This window comes from Lithobates pipiens, unplaced genomic scaffold (genome assembly GCF_037356315.1).
Source record: "Lithobates pipiens isolate NorthernLeopardFrog02 unplaced genomic scaffold, aLitPip1_a1.2 Scaffold_13, whole genome shotgun sequence".
Taxonomy (NCBI): domain Eukaryota; kingdom Metazoa; phylum Chordata; class Amphibia; order Anura; family Ranidae; genus Lithobates; species Lithobates pipiens.
This window is the reverse complement of record NW_027507718.1, coordinates 351,975,179-351,990,536: the sequence shown is the minus strand read 5'-3', so window position 1 is coordinate 351,990,536 and position 15,358 is coordinate 351,975,179. Positions and strand designations below refer to the sequence as shown.

The following is a 15,358-nucleotide window of genomic DNA, read 5'->3' as shown; positions in this document are numbered from 1 at the left end:
TAAAAATTTCTTTCCTTAAAATTCCCTCCTAAACTTGGGGTGCGTGTTATACACCGATAAATACGGTATATGGTTTTGGTTAAACCTGAAGACAAAAATCAGCAGAAAATCTGATAGTGTGTATGGGGCTTAATGCACAGACCAGCCCCAAACCACCTCTTCTGTGGTTCCCCATCAGCAATCTTGGCTCCTCTTCTTCGGTCTCTGACCCCATAGCAAGTGCTTGCTATGGGGTCAGACATGTGGGCTTGATCCCAAGCTGGACTGTGTACATCCGCTGACACAGGACAATCCTGTTCCGTTTTTTTTTTTTTTAAATAAAAGGACTTATCAAAAATGGTGTGGAATTTGGGGGGCGGTTTTCTGTCTGGATTTTTCATTGCCGGTGTCCTATCATATTGTGTCCCCCATCGGATAGTGTCCGCTGTGTACTGCACATGCGCAGTACACAGCACACACAGATTCCAAAAATAGCCGAAGATGAATGGCGCCTGCGCTGAGTCCAGGTTCTAGCCCCACCATCCAAGTGGACATAGAGTTAGAATATAAAAGAGCCGAGCATAGCGAGGCCATGCCAAAGCGCGGCGAGCCCGCGAGGGGCCCTCTAATATCGGCAGCCCTATGTCCACTTGGATAGTGGAGCTAGCACCTCCACTCACGGCCCAGGCGCCGTTCATCTTCGGAGATTTTGCAAAGATCCTTCTGCTCTGTACTGCGCAACCACTGCGCCTGCGCAGTACAGGGCGGACAGTATCCAATGGCCTGACTGAATATGCCAGAACACCGGCATTCTTTTATATACATTTCAGCTGTCAGCGGGGCAACGCACTAACAGCTGATGAGCCAATGGTTGAAACTGCACGCGACAAACAGAAATCGCGTTGTGAAATTCGCACTTGATATCACACTCTAAACTGATGCAATTTGCACAGCAGCAGTGTGAACTGGGACTAAAAGGGGCCATCAAGAGTAAGGCTGGGTTAACACCTATGCAAAATGAATCCAGGATTCCCGCATCCAATTTGCATAGCAGGAGATCGTGACTGGCTCTCTATGGAGTCGGTTCACACATTTCTGCAGTGGCTCCGATGCCAATTGCACAGGAGCCCTGTGCGTCTTTTGGTCTGTTTCAGCCCAAAAGTCAGGCTTAAATCGGACCTGTAACAGTGAATGGAGACACACTGGACTCCCGCTGTGTTCTCAAGTGTGGACCCAGCCTTAGGAGGGGGACACTGAGAACAAACACTCCAACAGTGAGTGTAAGTTATGAGATTCAACTCTGTACATCAATTAGTACAAAAGTGAAGTGTTTATTTTTGGTCTCATCAGTACTGCAACAAATCAAGGCTAATCATACCACCAGCCTCCAAGAGGTCTATGCATTTGAAAAAATAGTTTCCTCCAGAAAACTCCTTACTTACCACCTTAATTGCCAGCTACAGTAATTCAGACAAAATTTGTCCTCAGATGAAAAAAAAAAAAAAAAACACTTTCTATAAAAAAGTAGTGAACCTTTAAAACCACAATTGACCTTTTTTCTCCCCTAACCATTCCGTATTTCATTTACATTTCAAAATGTAAAAAAAAAAAAAAAAAAAATATATATATAATAATATTAATTTAATTTATACTTAAAAGCTGAACTAAACCCATCAATTTAGCAGGTTCATAAAACAGTTACATTCCTGGCACGTGCCTGGAATTTAACTGTCACACTGGTTGCGCTCGCAGCCAAACCATCAAATGGCTGGTGTCATACTGGATCACATGTGCGGCATCATGGCCATGGAATATCAAGCAGAGGCCAAGATGGCAGCTTTGGCTGAAAATGAAAGGAAGATTGAATTCTGCTTTAATCATCTATAGAAAAATATGCAAAATAAAAAAAGTAATTGTCACTGGCGTCAGTCATTCTCACGTTAAGAAGGCGCGGCCATTCATACAAGAAATGCCCACTGAAAAGTAGATGTATTTATTGCACTGCAGACTGCATCCCATAAAAATAAAAACAAATATATATTTTGACATACAAAACATGCTCAATTTAGAAAATATATATATATATATATATATATATATATATATATATATATATATATATATATATATATATATATATATATATATATATATATATATATATATATATATATATATCTCTATCTATATCTATATCTATAATAGGAAGGTTTGTAATTTTGACGGATTAATTAATAAAGAATAGTGAAAATAAGAATTATAAACCACGATGATGAGATACCGTGCTGAGATATAAATGAGATACAATATGAATGAGTCTCTAGCATAGGACTTCTGACGTAAAAAAAAAAAAAAAAAAAAAAAAAATATATCCATACAAAGCCGACCAAGCACAACAGCGTTCCTTTACAGAAAAGCTACTACCTGTAGTTCTTAGCCCTTGTACACACGGTCGGACATTCCGACAAAAAAATCCGTCAAATTTTATCTGACGGATTTTGTCCGAAACTGGTGTTGCATGCACACGGTCGGACAAAGTTGTTGGAAAATCCGATCGTTCGGAACGTGATGACGTTATTTCGTTACGACGGGACTACGTTCAGGCTAGTAGCCAATAGCTTTGGTCTAGGAATTTGACCTGAGCATGCGTGGCACTTTGTCCAATCGGAATTCTCTACAAATGATTGGACAAAGTCAGATCGGATCATGTTGTCGGAAAATTTTATATCCCAGCTCTAAAACTTTGTCGGTCGGATATTCAGACGGAAACAGTCCGATGGAGCCCACACATGGTCGGATTATCTGACAACAAGGTCCGATCGGACATTTTGCGTCGGAATGTCCGACCGTGTGTACAAGGGCTTAGAAGCATGTTCTAATAAACAACACACTTCAGACTACCTGCTCATATTTTATGGCAACAATCACAATTCAAGTAATACACAATTGATGCAACAAGGATTATTACAAATACAATATAAAGCAGAAGCAGGGCTGAAGTAGTTTAAAATGGAGACAGCAATAAAATACAAATCTAGTATAAAAGCTTTTGACGCTGAAAACTATCAGAGATTTTACCTCGACTCAGAGTCCGTATGGAAACGATTGGCGAGATCTTTGCGATATTTGCTTTTCGCTGTCCTGCTGTCAGAGTTTTTACACTTGTTGGCAAGCAGGCAGGTTGCAATCCACCTGTTCCGGAGTCTTTTGGAGGAACAGCCCGCATAGCCGCCAGTCCTCTGTGTACCCCCACACATTTTCTTTGTACCAGAACCACAAAACAGGTACAAGTTAGTGTTAGATATTTATCCCATAAAAAATAAAAAAAGGAGAAGGAAAGAGCTTTCAGAACAAGGAGGAAAAATAAAGGACGTATCCAACATTGGAAAACACAAGACTTCTCCTTCTGAATTCAAGGCTTGAAAGAATCATCGCCGATCTCATACAGACAGGTACAACCAGCTATGCTTTCCAGGTCTCCAATAACAAGGCATACGTTAAACTGTCACAAGACTCAGCCATATGTCTGACAGAAGGCTGGACTTCGGTTTCGGTCACACCCTCTGCAGCAAGGGTGTATAAACATTGGCTAGGCTGGAGATGACCGTCATGTGAGAACTATTCATCATGTGACAATGAAAAAGCAGCTTGACTGCTTACTGGCATTGTCTGCAATCACACTGACACTGCTAAGATGTCACTCAAGCACAGACCTCTACACATTCTGTACGGTGATATCAAATCCACACATGTGCAGACAAGTAAACTGCAGACAGATTCCTGATTCTAACTGTATACAAGATCTGCATAGAGGAACCTCACCAAAATCAGACCTGCACCACGTTAGATGTCAGGCACCCCCTGCAGTAGGAATGAAGAGAAAAGTGGTGAGCAAATCACACAATCAGGATATTAGATTTCCAATCACAATCACTGGCAAGTTGTTCTGTTTGTCCATGGCATAAATGTGGTCACTCAGGCTGGGTTCACACCTAGGCATTCTCCACTGGAAATGTATTTCAATGGGCATGGTAGCACAAGCCAAAATCTTGTCATAACGCACATTAAAAAAAAAAAAAAAAAAAACTGCACATCAAAAAAGGGAATCTCCGATATTAGCGGTGCACCTGAGGCTTGGTTCAAGCCAACTGCGGGAATGAAATTGTGTGCGGTCGCACGATTTCATTCCTGCATGTCAGTCCCGATTTCAGAGATGTCAATAGAAATCACACCCTAAAAAGTACAGAAACTACTTTTGGAAATCAGTGCGATACTGCATTTGCAATGCTGCACTGATTAAGATGGTGCCATTGCCACCGATTTGACACGTCACATCGCACCAATGCGAACCAGGGCTAATGGAAATTTTGGTGCCGAAGCTGAAAATTCAGGATGCACTTGGCCGACATGTATTTTATTTATTTTTTTAAAGAAGTAATATAATATATCATATGGATATGGACTAAAATTGCACTCTCAGGTTTAATTTGAGGGTATGAACATCAGAATAAAAACAGCACCTGCAAAGCTGCGTGAAAGAGCTGCTGCGTCCCCGGTTTGAAAGCCCCGAGGGCTTTCACACTAGAGCGGTGCGCTGCAGAACGAAAAAAAATAAAAATAAAAGTCAGGGGCAGCACAGCTATACCACCGCCATAGTGCTGCGTGGTGGTTTTAACCCTTTGGCAGTAAAGCGCAGCTAAAAATAGCAGAGTTTTACCGCCGTCACCCCGACCCCAGTGTGAAAGGGGCCTTAAAGTATAGCCATCCCCATTTTTTAAAACTAATTGGACAATTGAATCCAAAAATCCAAAAGAGTTTTCATGGTCAGGTGTGGGCTACTTTGTTATTTCTTCATCAATTAAGCAGGTAAAAGGTCTTGGAGTTGACTCTAAAGCCTCGTACACGCAGTACGATTGTTGGCCAACCGAGCATCTGACTTTTGTCAAAAGGGCGTATATCAGGATGTCTTGCATACTAAACGGTACACAATTGTCGTGCCACAAAACACAAACGTGGTGATGTACTACGAGGAATTTCAGCTCGAGCGCCACCCTTTTGGCCCCTTCTGCTAATTTTGTGTTCGGTGAGCAGATATTCCAAGCATGTGTGTTTGTACTTTCGACTTTTGTGTGATGGATTTGTGTACTGACCATACGTTAATCTGACGTCAAACTGTTGCCCGCCAAAGATTTACTAGCTTGTCATCCAACATTTATTGGCCGAAAGTTGGACAACAATTGTCAAAAAGGAGTGTACTAACAGTAAGATTTTAGGACAACAGACAATCCCCTGCCAACAATCGTACCGTTTGTACGAGGCTTAATGCCCGGTACACACAATGAGATTAGATTATCGGACAAAACAATCGTCCATTTTTTTTTTTTGCATGCTAATGTCAGATCGAATCTGATGAGTTTACTAAAATCACGAAAATTCTCGTACGACAGAATAAAAATTCGGAAGTGATGTCATGTGTTATAATGCATTTGTATTGCATTTTCAAAACGACCACTATACTGATTAAAATGAAAATCATACAATCTGGCATCGTCCGAAAAAAAAAAAAATTGACGTGCATGTCCGATCCAATAATCGGATGGACTGTCTTGATAGTACAGAGCTTTCGAGAGCCTAACAATCAGATTATGGTATGATCACTTCAAAATCAGCATTTTCTGTACGATTTTCTGATTGTGTGTATGGGGCTTAAGTGGGGTATTTACATTTGGAATCTATTGCTGTGAACCTTCATCATGTGTTCAAAGGAGCTGTCCACGCAAGTGAAACAGGCCATTGCAAGGCTTCAAACATCAAAACAAATCCATCAGAGAGAGAACAGCAACATTAGGAGTGGTCAAATCTGAGGAAAGAAGAACGCACTGGTGAGCTCAGTAATATAAAGAGGCCTGGATGTCCAAGGAAAGACTACAGTGGTGGATGATCACAGGATCCTCTCTATGGTAAAGAAAAACCCATTCACAACATCCAGACAAGTGAAGGACACTCTCCAAGAGGTGGGCATATCATTGTCAAAGTCTACAATCAAGAGAAGACTTCACAAGAGCAAATACAGAGGGATCACCACAAGGTGCAAACCATTCATAAGCCTGAAGAAAAGAAAAGCCAGATTAGACTTTGCCAAAAAAAAAAAAAAAAAAAAAAAAAACGTGGAGCAGGCTTGGAACAGCTCATGAGTCAAAGCACACATTTGTAAAACATGGTGGAGGCAGTGTGATGGACATGCATGGCTTCCAGTGGCACTGGGTCATTGGTGTTTATTGATGATGTGACAGAAGCAGTCAGATGAATTTTGCAGTGTTTAGAGATATACTGTCAGCCCAGTCCATACTTCAGACAGTCATTGCCAGTAAAAGATTCTCAACAAAATATTAGTATATGAATATATTTTATTTATGGATTATATTTGTCCAGTTACATTTGAACCCCTGAACATGGGGGGCTGTGTATGAAAAAAAATAAAAAAATGGTTGCAGTTTCTAAAATTTGTACTTGATATTTATGCTCAACCCCTTGAATTAAAGCTAAAAGTCTGCACTTCAATTTAGTTTGGATTGTTTAGAAATTGGATGTTTTACATTTTATTCTGGTGGCATTCAGAACCAAAAGTATGAAAGTGTGCCCATGTCTAAATATATATGAACCTAACTGTATAATTTTTTGAATAGAATTGTATTATAGTTGGCATTTTAATATCATGAACATAAACGAATACGAATGTCAGCCATTACTGGCACCTTTAGTGCAAGGAAAATGCATCCCTGTAAAATTCTACGCATGTTATAACACCGGTCCATTGCACTTCCGTTATGGTGTAAAAAAATAAAAAATAAAAAAATAAAAAAAACACGCACACTGAAAGGCATTGAAAACACAGCAAGCAAACTTCAATAAAACGCACCCATGTTACATTTTTGAGTCACATGACCCATGAAAAACACACCAAAAGCATATATGTTTTGGCCGCTGAAATTTCAGCACATCTCTTTACTTTAGGCCTGGTTCACACCTATGCATTTACTGCATTTCCAGTTTTGCAAAAAAACGCATTACAGTGCATTTAACATGGTTTCCTATGGGTAATGCTCATATATGTGAATTTTTTGGAAAGGGCCAAGGACATTTTTCTGGTTTTTGGTTCCATAAACTTCAGTGGTGCACCTGGAGTATGCAACCTGCATAGGTGTGAACCAGGCCTGAAGATCCCCTTTCTCAAGGTGAAAGTCTTGAAAAGCCAGTGGTTTTAACTGTATGTTATCTACTGAGATCTCAGTAAATATTAAAGATTCTCTTTATGGTACGCCGATTTCTGCAAGGTTTCCACGGACTGTGCACCCAGGATCAGGCAAAAAAGGTGAAGGTGCAGGATGGACTATATGACATAATGCACACATAAATGGCTTGTTGATGTGGGTAATGATGCATGTTGGTGTGTACTGTGCAACAGGCAACAAGCATTTCAATAATGTATTATGCAGATTATTCTTCTTCTAGTCTATTCTTCTGGTTCTTAAAAGCTTAAAGTGGTTGTAAATCTCAGTGATGAAATAGGAACAAAGCATTTCCCTCCATCGTGCGTACCTGTCTCAATTAAAGGCACAGAGTGTTGTTTCTGTCTGCTGCTTTGTTCCTTTGCTATCCGTATGAATCACTTCTGACAAGTTATCCTGACACCGATAAAAAAAAAAAAAAAAAAAAATATTATATATATATATATATATATATATATATATATATATATATATATATATATATATATATATATATATATATATATATATATATATATATATAAAGGGGGGGGGGTGACAGGGGAGGTGGCTCCAGCTGATTGACAGCCTCAACTCTGTTCCTGTGTGAAGGGGGTGTGTCTTTTCCCTTCAATAATCTCTCAGAGCTCTCTTCACCCAGCTCTGCAGAGTGTGACTTCAGCTCTCTGTCCCCATTTTTTTCCAGAACGCTCAGACAAGCTAATAAATTCAGCACGTTGTCTACCTGCAGTCTTCTTTACTCTACTACCATTCAGATACAACTTACGTAGGAGGATTTGTTTCATCTGTTCCACACCTGGTGGATCTGCTCAACAGTAAGGAGATTTTAGATTTGTACTTCTAATTTTATTTACTCGCTCACCTTGTAAAACCACCATTACAGGCATTGCTAGGGCATCCAGTGGAAGGGACACCGTAATACACGAGGAGGCCTATAGCGTTAATTTTTGTGGAATTAGCGGTAAAGCACTGATAGTTTTAGCACGCCTTTTGGCCACTAGTGGGGTGCTTTTAACCCCCCGCTAGCGGCAGAAGAAAAGGGTTAAATGCACCTGAAAAGCGCCAAAGCCCTTTTCAGGCACTTCTGCAGCACTGCCCATTCATTTCAATGGGCAGGGGCGGTGGAGGAGTGGAGTGGTGTATACGCCACTCCTTCACCGCCCCAAAGACGCTGCTTGCAGGACTGAAAGCCCTGCAAACACACCGCTCCGGTGTGAAAGCACGCCGGCTCTCACACTGGGGCTGCAGGGGAGGCTTTTTTCAAGAGCTATATTTATCCCAAAAACGCTTGGAAAACGCCCCAGTGTGAAAGGGGTGTAAAGCATCTTGGATCATGATCAATGAACGTCTTGAACGATAAACTTGCTCTTTGACAAAATGTGGGACCCTTGGATTAAATTCCTCTCGGATGCCTCATGAGACGTGTATAATATTGTAACTCTTGCCAGGACAGGGTGAAGTTCTTCCTTTTTTCTCCTTTTCCCTACTTTCTATCATTTCTCTTATTTTTTGGTGTTTTTTTTTTTTTTTTTTTTTTTTTCGCAAGGCCCTCTGGCCAGAAGTTGTGATGTAATGTAAAATACGAGCTAAATTCAGACCTTCACTCTAGGGGTGTAGTGCTGGATGGAGGCAGCAATGGGTACAGTGTCAATCCCTGGTCTCAGACATCATTGGTGGGGTGGAGTATGATTGGGTCTGAGTGCATATATCTTTATTGTTTAACATTTCAGTTTCTCACAATCTGGGTGAAGAAAATTGTGTTAATTGCAAATATGCCAGTTCACATTGCAAAGTTTAGTACCCTGGTATGCAAGCAATGTACACTATTTGTTGTCTGTGTGCCTGCTGGATTTATGTAAAAATGTAAAAAAACAGACCACCGCATTTATGACACTTTGAAGAACTCAAGCCAGACATCAAAGCCAACGTCAGTGTCTGCAACAATGTTATCTTTGCACAACTTCAAGTCCTTCCCCTGGTAAATATTTTCAGAGCTTGTCCAGTGCTCAGGTCAGGCTACAAGGGTAAAGCTGGCAGTGACAGTGGGCACAGAGCCATAATGTACTGCAGATCAGTGCAAGCAAAGGGGAAATGTCACTCAGCCTTACATTCCATTAAACTCCTATGTCTGGTTCTCAGTGCATGTGATCTAGGGTGAATGGTAGGGCAACAGTCAGACACTAAGTATAGCAGTTGTACTCCATTTCCTCAGGTAAAAATGCTAACATTCAGCTTTTTGCTTTGCAAGTAGGAAATGTGTTATGCAAATTGTTCCTAATGATCACAGGAAACATAGAAACCACCACACCTGTAAAGTAATCACAGTAGACACGTCTGAGTCAAAGTATGAGTCATTTCCAAAGAAAATCAATAAGCACAATTTAATCTATTAGTCCATCGCCCTTTTTTGTGGGATTGTAAGGGGGGGGGGGGGGGGGTGGTGGTTCTTTCAGACCTGGTGACCAGCTTAGCTTGAAACTCCAAAAACGTATACAGATGGTCACTATACACATACTTAAATCGCTGTCGGGTTAGATTAGAGGTCGACCGATATGGGTTTTTCTCTGGCCGATGCCGATATTTAGAAATCGCCACGGCCGATGGCCGATATATGATGCCGATTTTTTTGGGCCAATATGTTAGACCGATTATTTATTTTTTTCCCCTTCATCTCATAAAATCTAACAGACACTGGGGCGTTTTTCAGGCGCTTTAAAATAGCGCCTGTAAAGTGCCTGCAAAACGGCTCCCCTGCAGTCTGTGTGGAAGCCCCGAGTGCTTTCACACTGAGGAGATGCGCTGGCAGGACGTTAAAAGAAAGTCCTGCAAGCAGCATCTTTCGAGTGGTGTATACCGCTCCTCCACCACTCCTGCCCATTGAAATGAATGGGCACCGCTGCCGAAGCACCTGCAATGCGATTTGGCAGCGGTGCTTCACGGGCACATTTAACCCCTTCCTGGGCTGCTATTATAAGATTTAGTCTTTAAATGGTTAAACTGAGAACTCTACACACTGAGATGAGTTCATTCAATCAAGTGTAAACATTGTATCTTTTTGATCTTTTCTTGGCAGACTGCCCAGAGAGGAGACAAGTTGCTTCACTCAAGTCTCCAGGCAACTTACACTGACTTCTATTATAGAAGTCGTTTGCAAGTCGCGCTGAATATATAATCGCCATTTTTGAACAGCACAATCGGCCGATGCCGATTAATTAAAAAACGCCAAATATCGGCCGATATATCGGTCGACCTCTAGGTTAGATTTCAAATTTTTCGAACTGAAGAAGCTCCAATAAGGTTTAAAATTAGAAATAGGAGTTCAAAGCGCATTTTCCAGGGTTTGGTCAGGTAATGGAAAAGTGAGGCATGTTCTGGAGACAGCTCCCCCCCTCCCCCCCGGTCCATTTCCTTGAAACCTCCCAAAATATCACTTATTTCATCCTCCATGACGAGGAAGCCCCAAGCACCACAGTCCTTTTCCAATGCCACACGTTGCTATTGATTTAAGACAGCAACACCAAACAACCACCTATAGCCAACTGCAAACATGGTGACGGATGTGTGGCCCAACACACCAAGCTCCGGAACAGACATCTCGTGAGGTGCCACCTCCTCACCTAACCCCGTGCAGAATCAAGACTCTTCCTCTCCGCTTTGAATAGGGATAAAGACACTCCAGTGGAGCAAAACAGCAGGTCTCTCCTGATAGGGACCAAGCTATGGGTGATCCCACACCCTCAGGCCACAAAAGGAAGACTGCCTTGAATTTTGATGCCCTAATCCACCATCCCACACATGAGGGGACACTCTTCTGTATTAACAAACACTGAAATCTTGGTCCCAAACAGACTGATATCAAACTCTACCCATCGAGGCTGATTTTGAAGCTCTCTAGTTCCTGGCTAACCCCTCCCAATGGCTGATCTAAAAAAATAAAATAAAAAAGACACCCTTTTATGACATTACATAGGTAAGGGGTTGGGGGGTACCTTTTCTAGATTTAATTAATGTGATCAGATTATTGTTCTGCACTGGCTACAACCAACCGTTCACCAAACTTATCCCTATGGATGCCACGGCTTTGAAAATTACAGTGAAGCACAAAAAAATACCCAGACAGGTCTACTCCTTTCTACTGTTCCCAATGTGAACTGTAAAATGTAAAGTCCATGACTAGTTACACCCTAGAATGAAAACGAACGGTTTTAAAACAGGGAGACAGACATTACATGTACAGATTCTGAGCTCACTTTGGACTTTTTTTTTGATGATCTTATCCCAGGAATATAAAAAGAAAAAAAAAAAAAAAAAACCCTCACCACAAAACACACACTGTAAAGCAAGAATGCCTTTAAAAACATATTTAATGGTTTATTTTTATAAATTTACAAAATGTAAAGTTAGCAAAAAGAAGAAAAAGCCAAATCAAAAATTTGGTGCGACTACCCTTTGGCTTCAAACCAGCATCAATTCTTACACTTACACAAAGTAAGGCTCGGTTCACACAGGGGCGACACGACTTCAGGACGACTTTGTGAGGCAACTTGGAGATGACTTGAACACGACTTTTAGACACGACCTGGGGCGACTTACAAGTCGCCCCAGGCCAGGCGACTTTTGCTGTGGCCAATCAGAGAATGAGCTCTGAAGGGGGAACTCCACGCCAAATTTCTGAAAAAAATTTGGCGTGGGTTCCCCCTCCGAGAGCATACCAGGCCCTTAGGTCTGAAACAAACAGCTAACTGAAACAAACAGCTGTGTAGGAGGGATAAAACTGGGTGAGGAACAGTCAGACTCTGCTAATAAGGTGAGGTTGGAAGACAGTTTCGGGGCACAACTCATACACCATGGCAAGACTGAGCACAGCAACAAGACACACGCAGTGGTTGGCCAACTTAATGCAGCAGATGAAAGACACATCATGCTTAATTCCTTGCGACATCGGAAAATGTCCAGCAGTGCCACCAGCACAGAACTGACGGAAACCAGTGAGACAAAAAAAAATAAAAAAAAATGGAAGAATTGTGACCTCTGGTGAAGAAATAAGGCTAAGCGACTCAACTGCACAAAAACATAGGAACTGGGGTGCAAAACAAATGGCAGCAGGTGATCTGGACTAACGAGTCGAAAATTTAAGTTTTACAGCATTTCTTCACACTTGCCTAATTAAATATGTATTTGTATATATATTTATGCTATAGGGAAGAGTGAGGAATCCTAGCTCAAATTCAGATGTGCAACAAATGTGTTTTCTGTAGTTCCCTGGCCCTCCTTGTGTTATATTACGGTGTGTATATATATATATATATATATATATATATATATATATATATATATATATATATATATATATATTTATTATTTTTTATTAATGCTCTGATCATGGAGCAACCCAATATTACTTGAGTGTCACTGTTAAATTATTTGTATTGCTTGCCATGTGTGCACAGACTTTGATAATGCCATCTAGAAAACTATAGGAGAGTCAGGGCTGCCACTCAGATTATCATAATCCAAGTTCCAAGCCACCTTTCCACTCCGTGATCCTCAAATGTTTTGCTGGCAGGACAGAACTGTTTGTCACCTGCTTGTTCTACTAGGCATTCGTATAAAATGACGGCAAAGTAGCTGGGGCACTTGGGCATTTTTTGGGATATTGTTCCTCACACAAGTCAATGTTAATGCAAAAGCAATTGAAAGTGGATATAAACCCTCATATAGGCTCAGTGAAGTGAAGAGCCTCAGATGATACACAGGGATGAAACAAATCTCCCTACATAAGGTTTACATTTATATACGGTTTAGAATATACACATGGTATTAGGGTTTTTTTTCTTCATGTTCAGTACCGCCGAGAAGCCTGAGCATACAGCTGAAAGGCACACACCCTCTACTCATTAGGTGGTGACTTTCAGAGACATTATTTAAATCATTCTAAATTGTGATAATCTCTTTATAGCATCCTCCAACACAAAACTCAAGCTGCATTTATCATATGTGACAGAGAACTTGTCGGAAGTTATCAGGCTGAGAGCAGAGCAGGAGACAGCTACAGGACTAAGTGCTTTGAAGAGAGATAAGAAAACACTGCAGATATATGCACCCAGCTCAAACTTCACGAAATGGGTTTACATCCACCTTTAAAAGCTAAAATATATCTAAACCCAGAAACAAAAATGTACAATGCAGCTTCCAATTCCTTACATCAGTCTTTTTCTAGACTTGTTTGTCCCTATCCATTGTCACCAGTGATCCTGCCAGGAACACTTCCTGACCCTAGGGTGGCAATCACTGAATGTACTGTATTAAAAAGGACCGTCATCACCCTGTAGACAAGGTAGCCATACACTGAGCAAATTGTAGTCTGTTCCTGATGAACTGGGTAAGATTCGAGCAGTGGTCAGCCGTCAGCACCTTTCAATATAAAAATGGAAGAGGCCAGGAGGAAAATGGTCACCCGAACAGCAATTGCATCTAAATCAGATGAAGGTACTGTTCAGGTCAGAATAGAAAAGCTGGCACTGCGGATTCATCCATTGTCCATATTTAGCAGAGATGTGGAAAATCCAGTGGTTTCTTTCATTTAGCTTGCAGAGCTGAACAAGGAAAATCTTAAGTATATGGCCAAGTTTAGATTAGGGGTGATGAATTAAAATTCAGAGGTCCGATTAGTAGAACACAAAGCGGAGATCGGGAGGCAGGGCAGATCGTGAAAGAAGCACAGTAACACTGCATGGAGCAGCCAAAGTTAACGTTGCATATTACCAAGCTTGTGTGGTTGCTAGGACCGCTCTGTGTCGTAGCAACCAATCATCTGCAAAGTTATCCTGGGCTCCATGCAATGCTACTGTGCCTCTCTCACAATTTGTCCTGCCTCCCGATCTCCGCTCTGCTGTTATGGCGCTAAAATAGATTTAATTTGCGTACAGTGCAGCATGACCGGGAAATTTCCAGTTAAAGGGGTTGTAAACCCTCATGTTTTTTAACCTTAATGCGGGGCTGAGTCCCACAATCTGCATCTATGGATGCAAATGCTGGACTCGGGAGCACGCCCGCAAGGTAACCCCCCTGGGAGAGCGCTTCTCCTAGGGGGGTATATGATGTGGAGGCAGGAGCTGACAGCGCCGCCGGGAGACCCCAGAAGAGGATGATCGGGCCACACTGTGCAAAAAAAACAAACTGCACAGTGGAGGTATGACTTTTTTTATTATTATTATTATTAATAATAACATAAACAAAGCTTTACAAATCACTTTAAAAGTAGCACGGTGCTGAATAGCAAGAAAATGCCCCGTTAATTAAGGGGGTAAAATCTTCCCGAGATCAAATGGTTAAACCATAAGAATGAAAGCAGATTGTCGTAAACACTCGTGTAAGTGCTAAATGTTTTTTTTCTCAACAGTCTCCCACTTTTGTTGGAAAGCTTAGTCTGTTAAAGGAAGAGGAAAAATAAGCTGGGTTAAGCTGGGTTAATGGGAAATAATGAGGTTACAGTGAGAACTCAAACAAAAATGGACTGTGGTAATGCTACTGGCAGACTGCATCATATAAGTAAATATTTTGGCCATAGTTGCACTTTCAGGCTCGGTTCACACTGCCGCGATGCGAGACCCCAAGTCACATGACATGTTAAAATTCAATGTTTCCGTCCTCGCTTAGGCAGGACATATACTAAAATTAGAACCATACAGAGAAGATTAGCATGACCCCCACGCAAGGATGACATGCAAATATCGTAGAGGCTCAATACCCTCACTACACAACAGATACTACCAGCAATGGTACCACAGTACTAACCCTCATGCCAAATCTAAAAGGGGTGTCTGTTGCCTTTCATAAATCTTTTAACCCTGAGGTCTTAGACTCCCTTATTGACGGCACTGGTCGCTTCATTTTTCTCAAGCTGAAACTAAACAATTTTCTCTTCACAGTGGCCAACATATATGTTCCTAACATATTGGCTCCTCTGATCCATTCTCACCAAACTATCCTCCTTTGGGGGCCCTTGCTTCATCATTGGCAGAGATCTCAATGTTGCCCTGTCCCCGTCTGCAGACACATGCCTCAGGTAAGTCCTCTGTTCCTTTCTC

The 15,358-nt window shown here is 41.4% G+C and overlaps 1 protein-coding gene and 1 non-coding gene across 4 annotated transcripts in view; one reads left to right on the top strand and one right to left on the bottom strand.

The window, feature by feature from the left end:
- The window catches only part of FNIP2 (folliculin interacting protein 2), a 104,940-nt gene that overhangs the window by 73,378 nt on the left and 16,204 nt on the right, over positions 1 to 15,358 (bottom strand). For 2 of the 3 annotated variants that reach the window (XM_077477122.1, XM_077477123.1), the window contains exon 1: positions 3,058 to 3,504. The exons of the other annotated variant lie outside the window; for it this stretch is intronic. In XM_077477122.1, the coding sequence (XP_077333248.1) occupies positions 3,058 to 3,236 (179 nt within the window). In that variant the 5' untranslated portion in view covers positions 3,237 to 3,504. Of the gene's footprint in view, positions 1 to 3,057; positions 3,505 to 15,358 lie in introns of those variants that run through there. 3 annotated transcript variants of the gene reach the window in all.
- LOC143980012 (U6 spliceosomal RNA) lies at positions 14,916 to 15,022 on the top strand. The gene has a single exon (XR_013274165.1). It is a non-coding gene; the product is annotated as a U6 spliceosomal RNA (small nuclear RNA).